Below are 18,660 nucleotides of genomic sequence, written 5' to 3'. Positions count from 1 at the left end.
TTCCATCTCAGAGAGGCATTAGTCATTCCCGTTGTTCATTTGTTGCTGATTCCACATTGAATTCAGTGCCGCAGGGGCTTTTAAAGTGCTGGAGCCCAGGGTCTCTGCATCAGGAGTCCCGCAGTCCAGGAAACAACATGTGAATTGGACAATCATTTGGACTATTAAAAAATGGGATTTGCAGAAGCTCTTTTGCTGCTTTGCAGCCAGGGGCACAGACTGACAGGGCCGGGAAGCAGTGGGAGGTTTGCTGGGATGACTCAGGTTTTATTCCCTTAAGAAACAAACAAAAACAACCAAAGAAGTGCCCTTAGGTGAAGTGATGCTGATGCTAATGCTGCGCTGTCTCACACAGCCATCGAAGCCATGAAGAACGCACACCGGGAGGAGCTGGAGCGAGAGCTGGAGAAGTCCCAGCGCTCCCAAATCAGCAGCGTCAATGCCGACATCGAGGCCCTCCGAAGGCAATACCTGTAAGACCATCATCCTCCATCTGTTGCTGTATCTCGCAGGGAGACCATATGTGTGGGAGACCTCTTGCTCCCCTTTGATTTCAGTGATGAGTTAGGGGCAGACCTGTTGTCCTAGGGAACTCTTCCCTTGTTTTTGTCCCAGCTGCACCCATTGGATGCTCTTGATTGTGCATAATCTTTGGAGTTCCAGGACAATTGTTCCCACACTTCCAAAATTCAGCTGCTTTGTAGTCACCAGAAGTAGCAGATGTGTAGGCACAGTGCTACTTTTCACGCAGCTGCAGTGGAAAGGTTGTTCAATCAAATCTAACCAGGCAAAGAGAAAGAACTTAGCTTTTTGTGGCAAGAGTGTCCTCATGTGGGAGCTGAGCAGCACAGCCAAGCAACTCTATTAACCTTGATGCAGCTACGCAAGATGTGTAGGCGTGCAAATACACCCTGTCCCCAGTGCCAAGAGCAAACTTAAAATCATAGAATCATGGAATGGTTTGGGTTGGAAAGGACCTCAAAGCCCATCCCATTCCAACCCCCTGCCCTTGGCAGGGACACCTCTCACTGGATCAGGTTGCTTAAAGCCCCGTCCAACCTGGTCTTGAACACCTCCAGGGATGGGGCAGCCACGACTTCTTTGGGCAACCTGGGCCAATGCCTCACCACCCTCACAGGAAAACATTTCTTCATAAGATAAATCTTGATAGATCTCAGCTCAGTTTTTGGAAACCTGAGGAAGTCCTTCTATTAAACCTCCTAGAGAAAGACCTCACATCCCCTTCATTGCCCAAGCACTGCTGTGCTGGGGAGAGGGCAGGGCTGGCTTGCTCTCAGCTTGAAGTTTTTTGCGAAGGCAGTATGCAAGTCCTCCTCAGTGCTTAGATTCCTATAGGGTTGTCCTGGGATGCTGGAGGAAGAGTGGCTATGGATCAGAGTGTCTGGGGAGGTTGCTACCCAGTGTGTGTTTCACCAGGGAGGAGCTGCAGTCGGTGCAGCGGGAGCTGGAAGTGCTTTCGGAGCAGTATTCGCAGAAGTGTTTGGAGAACGCCCACCTGGCGCAGGCGCTGGAGGCTGAGAGGCAGGCCCTCCGCCAGTGCCAGCGGGAGAACCAGGAGCTCAACGCCCACAACCAGGTGAGGGTCCCACCATCCCTGGGGCAGATGGCCTGGGCAGGGGTGATGGGCAAAGCACCCAGCGGGCACTGAGCCCTGGTCATGCCCTTCCCACAACAGCTCTTTCCTCTTCCTAGGAGCTGAATAACCGCCTGGCTGCGGAGATCACGCGATTGCGGACCCTGCTGACGGGGGAAGGCGGGGGAGAGGCTGCTGGATCGCCTCTCACGCAGGGCAAGGATGCCTACGAGCTGGAGGTGAGCTCTGCAGCACCAAAGGGACAGCGCTGGCAGGCACAAGTGCCTGCAGACCCTCAGGACAGTGCTGTGGCCGTCCTCCATCCCTGCACAGCTGGTCCCTGTTTATCAGGGATACAACAAGGCTGGAAGCCCCTGGAGTCCTCGTCTTCCCTTCTCACCGTGTCAAGCCCAACACCTGCTCTTCCTTCTCCACACCTGCTTGTCTCCTAGGATTGAGTCCACATAGAGCAATGGGAACTGGCATGAACTGAGGGATGTGCAGGGAGCACATCAGCAGTGCAAGCTTGGGCAAGTTACCAAGAGACCCAGGAGCGATTTTCTTGCACGAACCAGATGGGTGAACCAGCAGCTCTACGGTGCTGGTGTGGAGCAGGCGTGGGGCTGAGCCTCCAGCCTTGGCTCAATTGTTATCATGGGCAGTGGGTGCAATTCTTGGGATTGTGCTGTATTTGTTAAGTTGTGAACATGCTTTGCTTTTGTTTCCACAGGTCCTGCTGCGGGTCAAAGAATCAGAAATCCAGTACCTGAAGCAGGAGATCAGCTCCCTCAAAGACGAACTGCAGACGGCACTGAGGGTAATGCCCAGGGATGTTCCTGCAAATCTTCTTACAGGCTGTGCTCTGCTCCTTTGTGTGCCTAGATTTCAGCTCACTTATACCCGGATTTGAAACTATATTTAATGTTTCCCTTGAAGGAAATCAAATATCTAGTTTGCTGTCATCAGTAAAGCACTCCACAAATGCATCAGTTTAGGACTTAGCCCACAAGGGAGACCATGTGGGAAAACATCCCCTTCGGTGTTCTTTCCCCGTTTCCTGTCACATCAGATCAGATTTAAATGGCTGAAATAGTCACTGTTAGAGATTTGCCCAACCTCCCAATGTTGGATCCAGTTTGCTCTAGACAACCTCTTTGCCAAGGCTATTTCTGGGAATTCTGCTCGAATTCTATGTCTTTGCTAAAATTAAAACCCACAAACGAGTAATCGTGTAGCAAAGGGGCTGCACGCACAGGCAGCGCTGTACATTCGCCACCGGGCTCGCAGCTTTCTGCCTGTCTCAACTCCTGTATCTCTGAGAGTGTGTGAGGTGCGTGCGTTGCCTCAGCCAAGCATTTCTCTCTGCTGTTGGTTCTTCTTCCACCGGCATTTGCCAAGCTGCTCTTCAGTGCATTCACAACCCGCTTGGCTCCAGCTGTGTGTCTGACTCCACTGGGTTCTTGTTCCTTTGCCAGGATAAGAAATACGCCAGCGACAAGTACAAAGACATCTACACGGAGCTGAGCATTGTGAAGGCCAAGGCAGACTGTGATATCAGCAGGTTGAAAGAGCAGTTGAAAGCAGCCACAGAAGCTCAGGGAGAGAAATCCCCTGTGAACACCACTGTATCGGGATATGGTCAGTCCTCCTCCAGCAGCTCTAAGCATTGTGGGGTTCCCAAGCTCACTTGTGCGTCCTCGCATTGAAGCCCTTGTGCAGTAACGAGTCTGAGTGGGGCTTTTTTGCTGTTTCATGTTGCTTCCCATCCCTGCTCCTTCCAAAGTGTCTCACTGGAGAAGTCAGGGACCAGACAGACCTGAATTTCCCTCCCACTGGGCGTTGCCTTGTGGGTAAAAGAGGGGAGATTTAGACGAGATCTTAGGAAGAAATGTTTTCCTGTGAGGGTGGGAAGACACTGGCCCAGGTTGCCCAGAGCAGTGGTGGCTGCCCCATCCCTGGAGGTGTCCAAGGCCAGGTTGGATGGGGCTTGGAGCCCCTGATCCAGTGGGAGGTGTCCCTGCCCATGGCAGGGCCGTGGAATTGGATGGGCTTTAAGGTCCCTTCTGTGATTCTGTGGGAAGCTGCTGGGCTTTGAACATCTTCTGGCATTTTGCACTGGAAAAACATAGTGCTACACACAGTGCTTGCCCAGGCTGGGAGGGCAGAAGAGCCCCAGCCCTGCTCTGTGCGGGAACCCCTTGGGCACAATGCTAACGCCGTTTCTTTTGCTTCTCCCCAGATATTATGAAATCAAAAAGCAACCCTGATTTCTTGAAGAAAGACAGATCCAGTGTTAGCCGGCAACTAAGGAATATCAGGTCAAAGGTGAGCTCAGATCTTCCCTGTGTGATGAAAATGGCCGGCGTTACACTCCAGTGGGGATCCCAGGTGGGAAGATACTGATGGGGGAAGAAAACTGAGAATTTCCTGGTCAGTAGTGCTAGCCTGGATGGCACTGGGGGGAGAGCAATCTTCCGAGTGCACACACCCACCCAATCCTGCTGCTGTCAAGCTGCTCCCTGCCTAGAAAAAGATGTTCACCCTGTTCTTTGGTCTTTCACAGGAGAACTGTCACAGTATTTGCTCCCCGTTTTCAGTTGAAATATAAGTGGTGTCCACAGGTGGAAATGTGTTCATGGCTTTAGGTGTTACAGTGGGCATCACTGCCAGATACTTTGTCTTTACATGGCACAATGATGCCTTGGTCCTGGGCATATTTAACACACACTTTGCTCATGTGTTAACATGGTGAAGGCCCTGTGTTTTCTGGCTGTTCCGTACTTGCTGTTGGTCCCAAAGCCCAGTGGTGCTGTGCCAAGCTCGCCTGCTTGGCCTGCTGACTGGCAGAGTTACATCATGTTACACACTGCCTGTTCCTGTGGGACCACAGAGATAAAAAGGGCAAATAAAGCTGCTTAGAAGGCATCATTAAACGCAGGTCAGTTGGAAGGAAGATCAACATGGGCAAAACTTGCTTTGCCTCTCACCACTGGATACCTGGTGTCTCATGCTGATCTTTGAAGTGGTTGGGACCTTGGGCAGAGCGAGAAGCCAGCCAAGCAGAATAAGCTGGGCGGGCAGAAGGCTTCTAGCTCAGTGTCCACACTGGGGAAACGGTCGCAAGCAACAGCCCATCAGCTCAGGGTGTCTGCGCTGCACCAAGTAAAGACAGAGAGTGTCTCTGCGTATGCCAGGGGCAGCATGGCCCTTCTGGCCCAGGTCTGACGATGTGTTTCCCTTCACCACTTCAACCACTTATCGTGTGGTCCCTTTGTGTGTGTTGCTTGGAGGGGGAAGGAGGAGAGGAGAGCAAGCACAGGCTCTCCCTGGGCACGCTGCCCGCTTGCATCACTGCCGGGGCCGGGGGGGGCTGGGGCTGCGCGAACGCCAATGCATTTAGGATTTATGAGTTTCTTGTTTTGTTTTGTTTTTTTCTTTATTTTGCTTCTTCCTTCAACAGTCCGTTATTGAGCAGGTCTCATGGGATAACTGAAATGAACCCGAGTCCAGGTTCCCTGCCACGTAGGTAAACAAACCGGCACCCACCAAGCGACGCAGCTGCCCCCTGGAGCGGCCCACTTTTGCATGCACTGCTCACACCACCATGGCAAACACGAGTCCTTCTTTTAATGACTGACTGGTTTATTCACGGCTAATTATTTTACTGGGGGAAGGGGAGGGAAGAAGTCAGTGTACCCAAGATCCATACAAAATGTAGTCTCTCTGGCTCTTCCCTGGGGAATATGGCTTTCTCATCTTCCTGCTTCTCCCACCCTCACCAACACAGCTAACCAGCACGGAGAGGATTTGGACACGGTGGAGCACATTTTCCTGTTTGCTGTGTTGGGAGTGCGGGACACTTGAGTGTGCATGCTTGAATGACTCTGCATGCCACAGACTAAACTTCAGCAACATCCAGGTCTTGTAGGAAAAAGAACTGTTTTGCCATCAGCCAGGTGGAGGAGTGGGGCAGTGATGCCTACAAATGCATTTCCCATGAACGCCATAGCATGTAAAGTGGTGGCCCATTGCCCCCATCTCAGGTGGCAGAGGGGATGTCGTGGGCTAACCTAAATTTCCTTTAGCCATAGCTGCTGCTTCTTTAGTTTGGTCAGTGCCGGAGCAAAAGAGTCTTCCTTGCCCAGTAACCACCTCCTCCTGCTCTCCAGGCTTCCTCCAGCTTCTTGGTGTCCACCCTGCTGCTCTCCATCCCTTGGCACTGCGCCTCGGTCTCACACACTGGCCTGAGGCTTCCAAGCTCATCCAGCCGAAGGAGGGAGCTGATGAGAAATGAGGCCAATCCTAAAGACCCAGATATCTCATGTAACGGGAGCAATAGTTCATTCACTGGCCTGTGGTAAAGGCTGAGGTTGGAGCATCTGCAGAGGGAGGTTTGTGAAAAGAGGGGCCTCCCCAGCACCAACGGGGTGGCTGGAGAGCCCCAGGAGGTCTGATGGAGGATCCCTTTATAACAGATCTCATCCTACATGAGTCTCTCTCCATCAGACTCCCCTCCTCAGCAACTCAGATGGGTTTTGAGACCGCTTAAGGGGTGAATTTTCTGGAATTTGTACCATCAGGCAGAATAGTGTAAGGGTATCCACTGTCTCCTTCCATCTAATGAGATGTACAAATGGGAATGCCTGGGTTGCTGCCCATTTAAAGAGGCCCAAAATAAACTTCCTTTAGGAAGCATGTGCACAGAGACTCGCATCCCAAGAGACTGTGCTGCTCGTTGTAAAGAAAGCAGACAGCATCTGTAAACTCAAACTAATCCTTTTTAGTGTTTTCATTCCCATGCTGCTTCGCAGAGCTGCTCTGTATTTGTGGGCCTGTGGGAGGAGAAGCAGTTAAAGAAATACAGTAACCATGGGAATGTGCGCAGCCTCGGGCGAGTTTATCATGGAGTCCTGCCTTGATAAACACACGTGGAAGGAAACCCAGCCCAAAGCACAGCCCTGCTGCGATGATTGTGCAGTCCTCTGGCACCACAATCAGGGAAGGAAAATCAAAGTGGGGAGATGGCTTCCTGTTGGTAGAAGGGGCTCTGCGTTCAGGTCTGTGCCTTTTGAAGCTGAGATGTCTTGGTCTGTAAAGCAAATCATGTTCCAGCTGCAGACTGAATTCCTTGCAAGCTGCAAGGTTTCGGTTCGCAGGCAGTGGTGACTTGCAGAGTGCCCGCAGGCAGCCGGCTGCCTGTCCCAAAGCAGAGCAGCCCAGCAATGAAAGCACACAGGGGCCTGCCTCTCGGCTAGGGAGACGTCTGTGCCTCCTCAGCAGCAGCAAGCAGGGAAACTCACTGGTGCTCTTCTCCCCTGAAGCTTTTCTACCACCGCTTTGGGCTGCAGGAAGGAGATCAAGCTGCCTTTAGTCTTGTGCATCTCCTCAGGTTAAAGCTGTTGTTCAGGGGAGCCAAGCAATTTGCTTCTGGGTTTCTACCCCGCACATTGCTGTTTTCCGGAGTCCCCACATGTAGGGGAGGGATTTCACAAATCCAAATGCCAGGGGCTGCCAGGGAAGGCTTTTCTGTTGGCTAGCTGAGTGTCGTGCCTTAAAATCTGGATGCTGCATCCGAATCGGATCAGCCATCAGCTCCTGCTAGACCTGAAGCACACGTTTCACAAGTTCTCTGTCTAACCCTGTGCCGTAGAGGCAGCTTTGGCTTGGGAGAGCCCCCACACTGGGGTTAGAGAAAGGGTGGGATTGTCGCTGGCAACAAAAAGTTTCCAGGCCGCTAGAGCAAAGTCTGTACCTTGGCTGCAGCCAGGACCATCCCAGACGGATGCACGTTTGGTCAGTGCTGCAGTGGCACAGGGAGGACCGGTGTGCAGGTCCTGCTCGGCAGTGCAGCACTTTAGCTCAGCGGATCCCAGCTGGCCTGCCCAAGGCTCCACTGAAATTGCCCCAGGCACCACTGCACCTCGGGCTCCAGGGGTCATGTTCCGAGTCGAGCTAATCCCGCTTGCAGCATGGTGTGCCTCTCATTTGCTTCTGGTACGTCGGCTCGTTTGTTTGCAATCTCACCCTCTCTCTAGGCGCCATTCGCCAGTAACTGCCCTCCATAACTGTGTGTTTTCTCTTAGCATGTCCCACTAATCTCTCCGCCAAGGAGGCCATTCTCCCGCTGCCCACGTCTCCTTTGCCTCAGCATCACACCTTTTCTGTGTGCCAGCCGCCCGCCGCTGCTTCCCGCCCACCCGTGTCCGACGCTGTCTGTCTTTTGTCTCTCCCAGAGTCTGAAGGAAGGCCTGACCGTGCAAGAACGCCTGAAGCTTTTTGAATCCAGGGACTTGAAGAAAGACTAGTTCTCCCCGCTCCGCTTGACCACGCGCACCTCCCAGCTTGAGGCAGCACAGCACCAGCACCGTTTGTCTCTCGTTCCTTAGGACTGTCCTTGCTGTCGTTCATCTTGACGCTCTCGACGGGACCCGGCGCCGCGGTGGTGGTGCCGCCCCTTCGCCTCCCCTGCACCTTTCCCTGCTTGTGAGATGCTCCAGAGACTCTGAGAGGGAGAGGAAGGGATCGGGGTGGGGTTTTTCCCCCCCCTCTCTTCAGCGCTTTGTAGGAGAATCCTTCCTTTACTGTAAACCATTACACTAAGTGTCAGTATTAAGGCTCAGTAGCCTGTTAATAAGCTAGCTCTGTCGTACCAGCTGTTTGGTATGCAAGCAGGGCCTGGGTGGTATCGGCCGTACTTTAGCTCTTACTGCTGTCAAGAGACCCAGTGCTCAGAGCCCGCAGGAGCCTAATCTAACCCTTGATCTTGATTGCGTTACTTGCACCTACAAGGGGGGAAAGCCTGGGGGAAGCTGTCGAGGAGCGCAAGTCCATGCCGGCGTACGCAGCCTGGGGGTATAACACTGACGTCTCGCTGGATGCAAGAAATGATTCTCCTGCCCCATGACTGTGCCGTATCCTGAATGTAGGCGACACTGAAGCCCGGTAAGCTTTGGTGGCTGCCCGGGTGGTTTTGGATAGGGAGCTGCAGATACTCACGTGCACCGTCGAGTCCGCCCCATCGGCGTGTCTTTGCCTCCTGTCTCGCTGGTGGTCGGAGTCGATGTTTCGGGGCCACACTGTAAGATCACTTTCTTGCCTCTGTTAGATCAAGCCCAGCACTCTCTTTTTTGCTGTTACTCCCTTCCTCTCATTGAGTCCCGTGTATCCCAGGGTCTGTGCGCATGTGAAACTCCCTTTTCCTAGTCAAAGGAAAGTAGAGTAGAAAGTAGAGCCAATATTGACTGAAAATGCACAGTGCTCAATGCATATAACGCTCCTTTTTTATCAGCTTCTTGAATTCAACTCTTCTTGTCAGCAGGGCAGCTCCTATTTTAATTCTTTAATCTTTTCCTGAAATAAAGATCTCAAAACCACTATGTGCTTCAGACCTTCTCAGTCCTAATAGCTTTTGTATTTAAAGCATACGATTTAGCACCGTGAGGCTGACAAACGGATACAAACTGAAGTCGAGGGAGCTGGTAGCACTAGGCGCAGCACATAGCCAGCCGAGCAGATCTTGTCTTCCTTCAAGAAGCCTACGCTGCTTTGCAACATCAGAGCTGCCCAGGCACGATGGCTTCATCCAGGGCTAATGAGATCATTTGAAGATGCCACCTGTAAAGACCCCAGGTCCCGCTGCGCTGATCGCCCTGGCCAGGGCTGAAGCTCTGGCACATTGACTTCTCAGCCCTCTTCAGCCACCAAGCAAACCCCAGCACGTGGCGTTGCGCTGTTAAAAATACACCGGAGCCTTCATGTCGAGCAAAGCTTCCTCCTGTCTTTGAGCTACTTAACATGTGGTTGAAGCTGGCAGCTCTGTGCTTTCATGGCTGATTTTGGGTCCGTTACGACCTCACAGCAAACTCACCAGTCCTGGCACGGTGAGCACCGCGGCGCTGGTGTCAACCTTCTCCAATGCTGCCAAGTTGAACCACAGAGTTCACCCTCATCCTCTCACTTGGAGCAGTGAGTCTTGCAGCCGCCAGACCTTCAGGAGGAGATGGTGCCATCTAACCACGGGGTGAATCAGGCTCTTGTCCAGCTTGTGTGGCCTTGCCATGGCCAAGTGCTCAGCTTGACCCATCCCAGTGCACAGCAGCCATCCGGTCCTGTCCATAGGAGCCCCACTTGTCTCCAGCCAAGATGCCACCACCGTGCAGCAGGCAGAGTGTGTACCGGGATGTTCTGCTGCTGCGATGCTCTGTGCCTGAGTGTATGTGGAGCGCTGGACATAGGAGCAGGGTAGGAAAGATGCTCAACCACTTCAATGCAAAGGCTTTTCCCTGATCAGCAGGCATGTGCTCTCCAAGATGTTTCAATGTACAGCCACTCGCCCTAACCCGAGCTCACTGTAGTGCTTTCCATAATCCAAGCATTGGAGGACCCAGGAGCCTTCCCAGCCATGAATCACATGGATCACCTCTCCAATCAGCCATCAGCCTCTCCCAGGATTCTTGGTGCTGCTCTTTGCATTGCTTTTGCTTTCACCCATCCGTCAGCAGCCTTGGTCCTCCTCCCATCCCACCATGGAGAAACGTGACCTGTGCACCCAAAGCTGCTCACCATGAGCTTCTCATCTGTGTGATGAAAATCCAGACTGGAGAGCCTCAAAGTGGAAACGGTCACCTTAGTGCTGTCCCAGGACTGTGGAAATAACTGCTCTCACCACACTGAGGTAGCTAATGGCCGTCTGGAGCATAGGGAGTTGTTGATAAAGTTGTTGTCTTGGTAATGCTTAGCAGTGGCTTTTTGTAGCCATGGCATGGGGTCCTGCTTCTCGTCCGGCTGAGGAGATCCAGATGCAGTTCTCCCTGGTTGTAGCCCTTCCCAAATTCAGCCTTCTCCAGGTCAAGTGTGTGTGTTGTACTTAAAAATCCACTTCTGGAAGAGAGTCCTTTGTCACTAGTTGTGTGCATGGTTTTTTTCTCTCTCTCTGACGGTATCTGGCATTTGACTGCAGTGAGAGCTCTGGGTCTCCAGTTTAACCTCATGGTTGGGTGGAGGGTGTGTGTTCGGGTCCCCATGCTCGAAGCAGCTGGGAACGTGACACTTCAGTGGCTCCTATGAGCAGTTAGAGGCAGTCTTTAAGTTCAAGCAGGGTCAGCAACAGCTGCTAAGTGGAGGTGATTGCAGGACCGGCAGAGATGTCAGTGCTGTGGCCCCGGTTCTTCTAAATTTGGGCTGTTACTTGGGTGGAAAGGTGACTCCACCTGCTGTGTTCTGTATATTGTGTACGTCTTTCTGCATATGCCCAGGGGTGGTCGCTGGGCCCCAGTGCCTCGCTTGGTCCCATCCACAGCCATCTGCCCAGCTCTTGGCAGAGATAACCTTTACACTTCATCCCTGGGTGCTCCAGGTTCACGGTGAGCTCTGCTCTCTGCCACCTGTGCTCTTCTAGCAGAGGCCTTGGGACACAGCAGCAGGCTTGTCACTGACATTGCACTTCCCTTACAAGACGTCACTGGCTTCAGGAGGCTGCACTCATCCTCCTCTTCTCTCAAGACATATGGTGGGACTTTGTCCTTTTTAGCCAACTGAGCAACATGTGCGCTATTCTCCTTTACCAGGTGGACCCTTGACCTTTCTTACAAATCCTGCTTTTTCCTTGCTCACTTCCTTCACTCAGAAGCATTTACTTAGGACTTGAGGACTAGAAATTATCTACCTTGATATTTGCGTTGGCACGTCAGTGGTGTGGAGGACACAAGATGGACTTTTTCTGCTACAGGATCATCCCACTGAGCATCTTTAGACTTCCTGTGGAGGGGTGCACTCTGCTGCACTTGATCTTAGCAAGAAATCCTCTCTTGCTGCTTAATGTCCTACCTGGGACATCAGATTGAACTTGGCAAATAAGAGCACTTGATGTCTTTGCTGGGGCTCCTGCTTTGAGCACCCACGGAGGGATCGGATGGGGTTCATCCCCTGCTTGTGACTCAGCGTTGGTAAATACATTAATGTGACTTGTTTGAAAAGGGGTGAGGATGGGCAGAAAGGCATCACTGTGCGTGGGCAAAGGTGGCAGCGCTTCGGTGGTGGGTGGCACAGGAGGGTAGAGGAAGGTGCGATCAAAATGCAGTGGTGCGGGGTGCTGCGTGAAGCACGGAGTCCTGAAGACGGGGAGATGTCCAGAGATGTGCTCTGTGTTTGGCTCTAAACTGCTCTGTGAAGAGATGCTCGAGGAGTATTCTTACTTTTATACACATATAAAACCTTACTGATGTTTAGCTGGGGGAGAAGGTGTCACCCAGGAACACTTGTACAGCTCTTCCTCCTTTCCTGTAGACGCACCCACATGCTGAGCAAGGGGTTGTGTCCAATAACATCTTGTGTCAATTCTTCACCCGAGACAACACACACGGGGTTTTGCATCTCTCCGGTGAGGCACTACCAGGGATTGGCATCAGCAGGAATGAAGCTGGATTTTCTTCTCTAGTTTGTTTTTATCTTAATGTACAGAAAATGCCAGACCTCGCGTCACCCTCTTTCTGGGCTCCCTGGAACAGCTGTAAAGGATTTGAATCGAGGTTTGCTAACAGGATCAGACCCGGTGGATCGGCTGCTCAGAGGTTTGCTGTCAGGGGACTCCTCCAGCTTCTCTGGACCATTAAATAGCTGAGAAAAGCCAAACAGGCAAGTTTGCTGGGAAAAAATCCCAAACCCTGGCACTAACAAAAGGCATAGTTGAAATGAAGTGTATTGGGTGGCAGGAGCACAGCCACGGGGAACACAGCGTGCAGGGGCACGGGTGGGACCGGCCACTGTCTTCAGAGTTTTAGCAATGCTTAATAGGCCAAATCCATTAATCTTATTGCTGAACTTCGTGGGTTTGAAATATTTATCGCTAAGCAAAGGGGTCTTTTATGAACATGGTGGTGATGGTCTCATGCTGTAGCCTGTAGAAGCAGGTATCTTCCACTGAAAAACTAAATCAAAGAACTTGGCTTTGCTGTCCAGAAGGTGCGGTAAGGGCTGGGAAGTGGCCTGTTGGCATCATCAGCACCCCTGCACCCTTTGGAGCAGCATTTCACCAGGAGGGAATGCTGTACACAATGGCTTATGGCAATAGCTCTGAGTTCTGGAGGTCACAAAGAAAGGGAGGAGGAGGAGGAGGGCAGCTGCGGTGGCATGCAGAGCCCCGTTCTGCTCTGTCGCTGCGGCCTGGGCTTTGGCTCAGCTCCGCTTCCAGCTGGCAACTGTCTGAGCAAGAGGCAGTGCACTGACATCAAAGAGAGGACCTGCAGCACCAATAAACAGCTGAAAAGTGAAATAGTTCTGCAGAGAGCAGTGCTTAAAAAAAAAACAAGGAAAGAAAAAGCCACATGGAAAGCTTTTTACTGAGAGCAGTGGTCCTTACCTACCCTATTGCTTCTTCTCCAGGCTTCATCCATCTTCCACGATAAACCAGTGGCTATTTGAATTAGAAAGTGTGTGGAGGGAGAGGGGAAAGTACAGGGAGGAGGGGGCGAGCTCCCAGCTGGCACTGGAGGCTTTCATAGTCCACCTGCATTGTCTTGTTGCCCAACACAGAGGCTCCGTGTGGCCCTGGCCATGGGCTTCACCTTCTGCGTTGGTCGCAGTGCCCACTGTGAGCAATGGGGTGAGTCCTGGCAGTGCCCCTGCTTCCAGCGCTCCCCAGGGCACCGATCCAGACAGGGAAACGCGGCTCTGCGTTTGACACGGTTGTGCTCCAGTGACAGCACTGGAAGGTGTGGGCTAGGAAAAGTCAAAGGCGGCGACAGGGCACAGGCACCACCAAGGTGGCTCCAAGTAGGTTTTTTTTCTTGCATAACATTGTCCTATCATTTGCACCGCTTCCCTGAAATAGACCAAGTCCTTCTTGAAATGTCACCTTTCTTTGTCCACGTACGAAAAAAAGCAAAAAATTGTGTTCATGTCTTTCAAAACCAGGACTGTGTGCTGACGTGCAAAGCAGAAAAGTCTCTTTTTTTCTGTAACAGCTGTGATCTGGGGGCATGAACTGCACCGTGTGTCACTTGGGTACCAGCTCTGTCCTCGACTGCGCTTCCGTGAGCCCTTTGTATTTTCCCCTGGGTGGGCCGCACTCCTCCGGTTGTTGTGAGCACTGACGCACACGCCTGCCCGCTGTAGCCGCCTTCCCTCTGTAATTTTTTTTAGAAAAAAGAAAAAGCTTTGTTAGTCTTCTCCTTTAAAAAGTAATTTAAATCCTGTATAGTATTCTGAGCACGCAATGTAAATATTTATTACTCAGACACTAGTTGGGGAGTCCCTCATGACTAAGTCGTGAGTTTGATTTTTAAATCTTATTCTAACACAGTGTCCCACATGGGCTGGGAGAGAAGCGCCAAGCGTCCAACCCACCCTCTTTGTTTGATTTAATGACTTATAAATATATTTTTGAATCTTTTCTGCTGCCCTATCCCTCTAGTTTTGACGATACTTGTCCACAGTGTGTTATACAGAGGTTTGAGACCTGTAACCTGACCACGCTATAAACTTTGGGGTTTTTTCCATTCAGAGAACTCGTCAATCTTGTATTTGACAGTGTCATTAACACGGTGCACGTGCAAACTGTTACTTATGGTTGCATGGAGCGGCAGCAACCACGCGGTGACGGCACCCACGGCTGTCCTTGCAGCTTAGGGCTGTGCAGGGAGGGCATCGAGGCCCCACCGCTCAGCGAGGGGAGCTCAGCACCGCCGTAACGCTGCAGCTCATTTGGGCAGCACGTTCAGGATGCTCTTGGACTTTACAAGGGACCAACAGACCCCACGATACGGACACATATCTTCCAGCAGCACAGGAGTGCGCTGTAGCAGTCCATAAGCATCCAAACGCAGCGTTTCATACAACAGTGTTACTACTGAGTTGAATTTCCATGATCCTGTGGTGCAAACCACTCAGGAGAGGATGCCATGCGCTGCGGTGGGAGCCGGGTGTGGGCTGGAAACACGGTATCCGTCGGCCCCAGGGGTTCGCCCTGCCACAGTCCGAGACTATTCAAAGAAACCAAGGGACTTACTATGGGAAACCTGTTGAGCCAGACACGTTGGTACCAACTGAACTAAGCCGACTGCCCATCAACTCCTGAATCACGAGTGCAATCACTGTTCTTCGTGCTTTCTTCACACGCTGCCTGTGTGCAGGACTGACAGGAACACTCACGCTTTGTTCTGAACTAGAGACAGCAAAGTATGTTGGAAAGGCTGCAGGAAGTAGGAAGCAGATAGCAGTGTCTTTGACGTTGTCCACCCTCCTGGGACCTGGAGTTCTGGATGACTTGAGATTTTAAAGAATCGTTTCTTGAAAGGATGACGTTTTGGGGAGAGAGAAGGAAGCTCTGCAAGGCTGTGTTGGAGCCGGCCGGCTACTAATGGTCAGTCTTCCTCCACCATCTGGAAAACAGGCAGCTCGCCTTACTTCTGTCGGAGCACACCTTTAACCCACGGCCAACCTGCAACCAAACAGGACTCGCTCTGGGTTAAAACCACGCATGCACCATGCTCTGCCCCTTCTACTCCAGCCACCACGCAAAGGAATTGTGAGTTATGAGGATGCAAGAGTCATTCCCCAGTTTCCGTGCTCATGCGAGGCAGCAGCCAGCCCTCCACCTCCACCCCGCGACGTGGCCGAGGGGGAAAGCGGCAGCGGAACAGGGACAGTGGTACTGGGGTAGTTCTGGGACGCTGCAGCCTCATGGCTACTGGAAATCCCTGCGGCTCAGAGCCAGCACCGATCACAACAGGGTGGTGGGAAGAGGTGGAATCACAGTTGTCCTTGAGCCTTCTCCATCCAAGGGCGGAGTGGCCGCTTTGATGGGGCATCTTCCAGACAGATTGGTCCAGGAAATAATGTCTCACAGGTGATACTTTCCTTCTGCAAAGGGGAATGGGTGGTGGAGGCTCCTGTTTCTCGGGTGGGGGTTTCCTTTCTCTTTCCCTTCTCCCTTTCACTCCAGGTTATTTCAGTGATTTTTAAGAGCCACTGTTCCTGATCAACTGCTCACTGTAATGGAAACATCGCTTTTTCTCACAGTATTTATTCCTTACAAAAAATCTAGTGTGACTTGCTAGGTTCCCATGGATGTAGCTGATCATTTTTATTTTGTAAATATAATTACCTAACTTTACATTAACTATATGGTAATAAACTATTTTTGCACCACCCTTTGCATGCTGCGCAGCGAGGTGTTTCTTTCAACAAGGCCACTGCTACGGGGAGAACAGAGCAGAGCAGGGCCTGAAAAGGTGTGAGCTGTTTGCTTTACAGTCACATTGCACAAAGAAAAGGCAACAGGTAGCAGTTTAATAGCAGTAACATGTTGAAAGCAGTGTAAATCCAATGCTGCAGAACAGGATTTACAAGAGAATGACCTTCCACAGCTTCTTCCATAGCAGCTACGCCACAGATAATGCTTTTCCCCCAGACCCATGCCAGCTTTCTCAAATGGAATAGAACAAATCAGCAATCTGTTCACCTCACTCCATGTATCCTAAATAATACCCAAGGATCAACAGGAATTTTTAATGATTTGGATCTTTGGAACAACCAGCCCACAAGGACAGCCTGGAGTACAAAAACCAGAAGATGACGGTGGGCTTTGCTGTGAAAACAGTTTATTTAGTTGTGCAAATGGCAACACTTCTGCATCAAGCAAATCTGGTAACAGAACGTTAGGCCCGTTTTTCATTCTGAGCGATTCGGAGGCACTTCATGTTCAGTATAAAGCAGTTCTTACATAGACGCTATTTAGAGTTTTAACATCCCCAAGTTTACACCCTTCTTTGTTCCACCCTGAACTGCAGGGACAGAGCTGTCCCCTCCTTCCCTCCTGTTCACTCGCTGCCCCCCTGCCCTGCGGCTGCGACACCGGGGCCCGGTGTCCCAGCACCGGAACAAGCAGGGGTTCCTCCCACCACTTGACACTGCAGCTGGGGACCCAACGCCAGCCGGGTCTGCTCTCCAGACAAGACAGACTAAACCCAAAACCCAGCTTCTCTCGTGTCCTTCCAGACATACCTACACTTGCTGGAAGATGAGCTGCTGAAACTGATAATCTTAAACCAAAGGAACCGCGTACACAACCAAAGCGTACTTCTCATTTTTGCCTTCGTATTGCCCACAAATTTCCTTTTACAAACTTTCAACAATCAATGCCAACAAGAAATGTAACTTAGGTACTTAATCTCTCAACACAAACTCCAGCTTTGCCGTAGCCCTCTTCACTCTTTCCTTGGTTACTGATATACAGGAGCCATTGGGCTACAATTCCATTTTGCAGTATTCCAAGCATTGAAACACCACTTTAAGGCAGGGAGCACTTTACTTCTCCAGAGCAGCTCATCCAGACAGGTATAATATAGTCCAGGGATGGTATCCAAGTACTCCACAGCGTTGTGAGGCAGCTCAATCATTTATTGTCTTTGGAAAAAAAACTGTAGTTGATGGGATTGAACTCTTCCCAAATCCTTTCAAACTCATCCAGAAAAGGCTTCACAAACTCGGTGTCTTCCGTGACCAGTACGTTCTCCCGGTTGTTCTGGATAGCTTGGGTGGTCCAGTTGAGGGAGCCGGTGATGAGCAGCTGCTTGTCCACGACAGCGAACTTGTGGTGCATGAAGCCGCTGTCCTGGTCATGGCGCACCTGGATCCCTACAACGACACAAAGGCCTCTTCAGAGCCTGCTGCCTGGGTGCTGTGCCCATGGTGGCCACTGGCCTGGGCCAGCTGCTAGCCCAGCGAGGCCACCGAGTTTGGGAGGCTGCTGGCCCAGCAAGGCCGCCTCACCAGGCCACTGGCCTGAGCCAGCTGCTAGCCCAGTGAGGCCACTGGCCTGGGTAGGCCATTAGCCCAGTGCAGCCACCTCACCAGGCCACTCACATGGGCTAGCTGCTAGCCCAGCAAGGCCACTGGCCCAGGCAGGGTGCTAGCCCAGCGAGGCCACCTCACGGGGCCACTGACCTAGACAGGCTGCTAGCCCAGTGCAGCCACCACACTTGACGGCTGGCCTGGGACAGCTGTTAGCCCAGTGGGCCAGGCAGGCTGCTAGCCCAGCGCAGCCCCCTCACTTGGCCACTGGCCTGGGCCAGCTGTTAGCCCACCGGCCCGGGAGGCTGCTGGCCCAGCAAGGCCACCTCACCAGGCCACTGGCCTGAGCCAGCTGCTAGCCCAGTGAGGCCACTGGCCTGGGTAGGCTGTTAGCCCAGCAAGGCCACCTCACTTGGCCACTGGCCTGGGCCGGCTGTTAGCCCAGCAAGGCCTCAGGCCCAGGCCAGCTGCTAGCCCAGCACAGCCCCCTCACTTGGCCACTCACACGGGCAGGCCGCTGGCCCAACGAGGCCTCCTCCCTCGGCCACTGGCCTGGGCCGGCTGTTAGCCCAGCGGCGCGGGAGGCTGCCGGCCCAGCACAGCCCCTGACACGAGCGGGTCCCCGGCCCAGCGAGGCCGTGGTGCCGCCGCCCCGTGCCCTCACCGTGTCGCCGCAGCAGCCCGACCTGCGAGCCGGGCAGCCCCATGTACTGCGAGTCGGTGAGGACCCGCACGCGGACGCCCTGGCGGTGCAGCAGCTGCAGCGCGCGGCCCAGCTCGGGGCTGGAGAAGGCGAAGACGCAGACGTCGAGCGAGCGGCGGGCGCCGAGCAGCAGCCGCAGCAGCCGCAGGAGGCCGCTATCGCCCGGCGGCAGAGGGCACGGGCACGGCCCCGCCGACCCCGACAGCAGCGCCTCGGGGCAGCGCGGCGCCGCGGGGAAGAACAGCACCTCCCGCCGCCGCCGCCGCCGCCGCCGCATAAGCAGCAACAGCAGCAACAGCGCCGCGGCCGCCAGTGCCGCCCGCATCCCGGCGGGAGGGACCGAGGGAGCGCCGCACCGGGCCCCGGCGGGGAGGAGCCGGGAGCCGCTCCACAGCCCCTCCTCGCCCCCCTTCTTCCTCCCCCCGCCCCCCGACCCCTTTGCTTCTCTCTGCCCTCCTCTTCCCCCTCTGCCCCTCTTTCTCTCCTCACCTTCCTGTTCCTCCCCTCCTCTCCTTTCCCCCTCTTCCCCCTCTCCCCCTTCTCCCCTCCTCACCCCTCTCTCCCTCCTCTCCCC

The 18,660-nt window shown here is 53.1% G+C and overlaps 2 protein-coding genes across 10 annotated transcripts in view; one reads left to right on the top strand and one right to left on the bottom strand.

Moving 5' to 3' along the window:
• Positions 1-12,012, top strand: part of MPRIP (myosin phosphatase Rho interacting protein) — an 83,619-nt gene extending 71,607 nt beyond the window's left edge. For 6 of the 9 annotated variants that reach the window (XM_054080966.1, XM_054080965.1, XM_054080970.1 and 3 more), the window contains 7 exons: positions 356-473; positions 1,438-1,597; positions 1,714-1,833; positions 2,325-2,411; positions 3,070-3,232; positions 3,834-3,919; positions 7,828-12,012. In XM_054080966.1, the coding sequence (XP_053936941.1) occupies positions 356-473; positions 1,438-1,597; positions 1,714-1,833; positions 2,325-2,411; positions 3,070-3,232; positions 3,834-3,919; positions 7,828-7,899 (806 nt within the window). In that variant the 3' untranslated portion in view covers positions 7,900-12,012. Of the gene's footprint in view, positions 1-355; positions 474-1,437; positions 1,598-1,713; positions 1,834-2,324; positions 2,412-3,069; positions 3,233-3,833; positions 3,920-5,054; positions 5,121-7,827 lie in introns of all 9 variants that reach the window. The other 3 variants (XM_054080967.1, XM_054080972.1, XM_054080968.1) reach the window with 2 other exon arrangements.
• A 4,856-nt stretch (positions 12,013-16,868) lies between these two features.
• Positions 16,869-18,433, bottom strand: PLD6 (phospholipase D family member 6). The gene is made up of 2 exons (XM_054080729.1): positions 18,048-18,433; positions 16,869-17,227 (listed from the first exon to the last, which is right to left on the bottom strand). The coding sequence occupies exons 1-2, from the start codon at positions 18,409-18,411 to the stop codon at positions 16,986-16,988; spliced, it is 606 nt and encodes a 201-aa protein (XP_053936704.1). The 5' UTR covers positions 18,412-18,433; the 3' UTR covers positions 16,869-16,985.
• Between the last annotated feature and the right edge of the window lie 227 nt (positions 18,434-18,660).

Source organism: Cuculus canorus, chromosome 15 (assembly GCF_017976375.1).
Source record: "Cuculus canorus isolate bCucCan1 chromosome 15, bCucCan1.pri, whole genome shotgun sequence".
NCBI lineage: Eukaryota > Metazoa > Chordata > Aves > Cuculiformes > Cuculidae > Cuculus > Cuculus canorus.
The sequence above is the reverse complement of the archived record's forward strand: the minus strand, read 5'-3'. Positions and strand labels throughout refer to the sequence as shown.

Excerpts from the sequence above, each read along its gene's own strand:
- PLD6 (XM_054080729.1), bottom strand. The coding sequence starts at position 18,411 with ATGCGGGCGGCACTGGCGGCCGCGGCGCTGTTGCTGCTGTTGCTGCTT. Across the intron at positions 17,228-18,047 it reads CGGGCTGCTGCGGCGACACG|GGATCCAGGTGCGCCATGAC; the intron begins GTGAGGGCACGG and ends GTGTCGTTGTAG.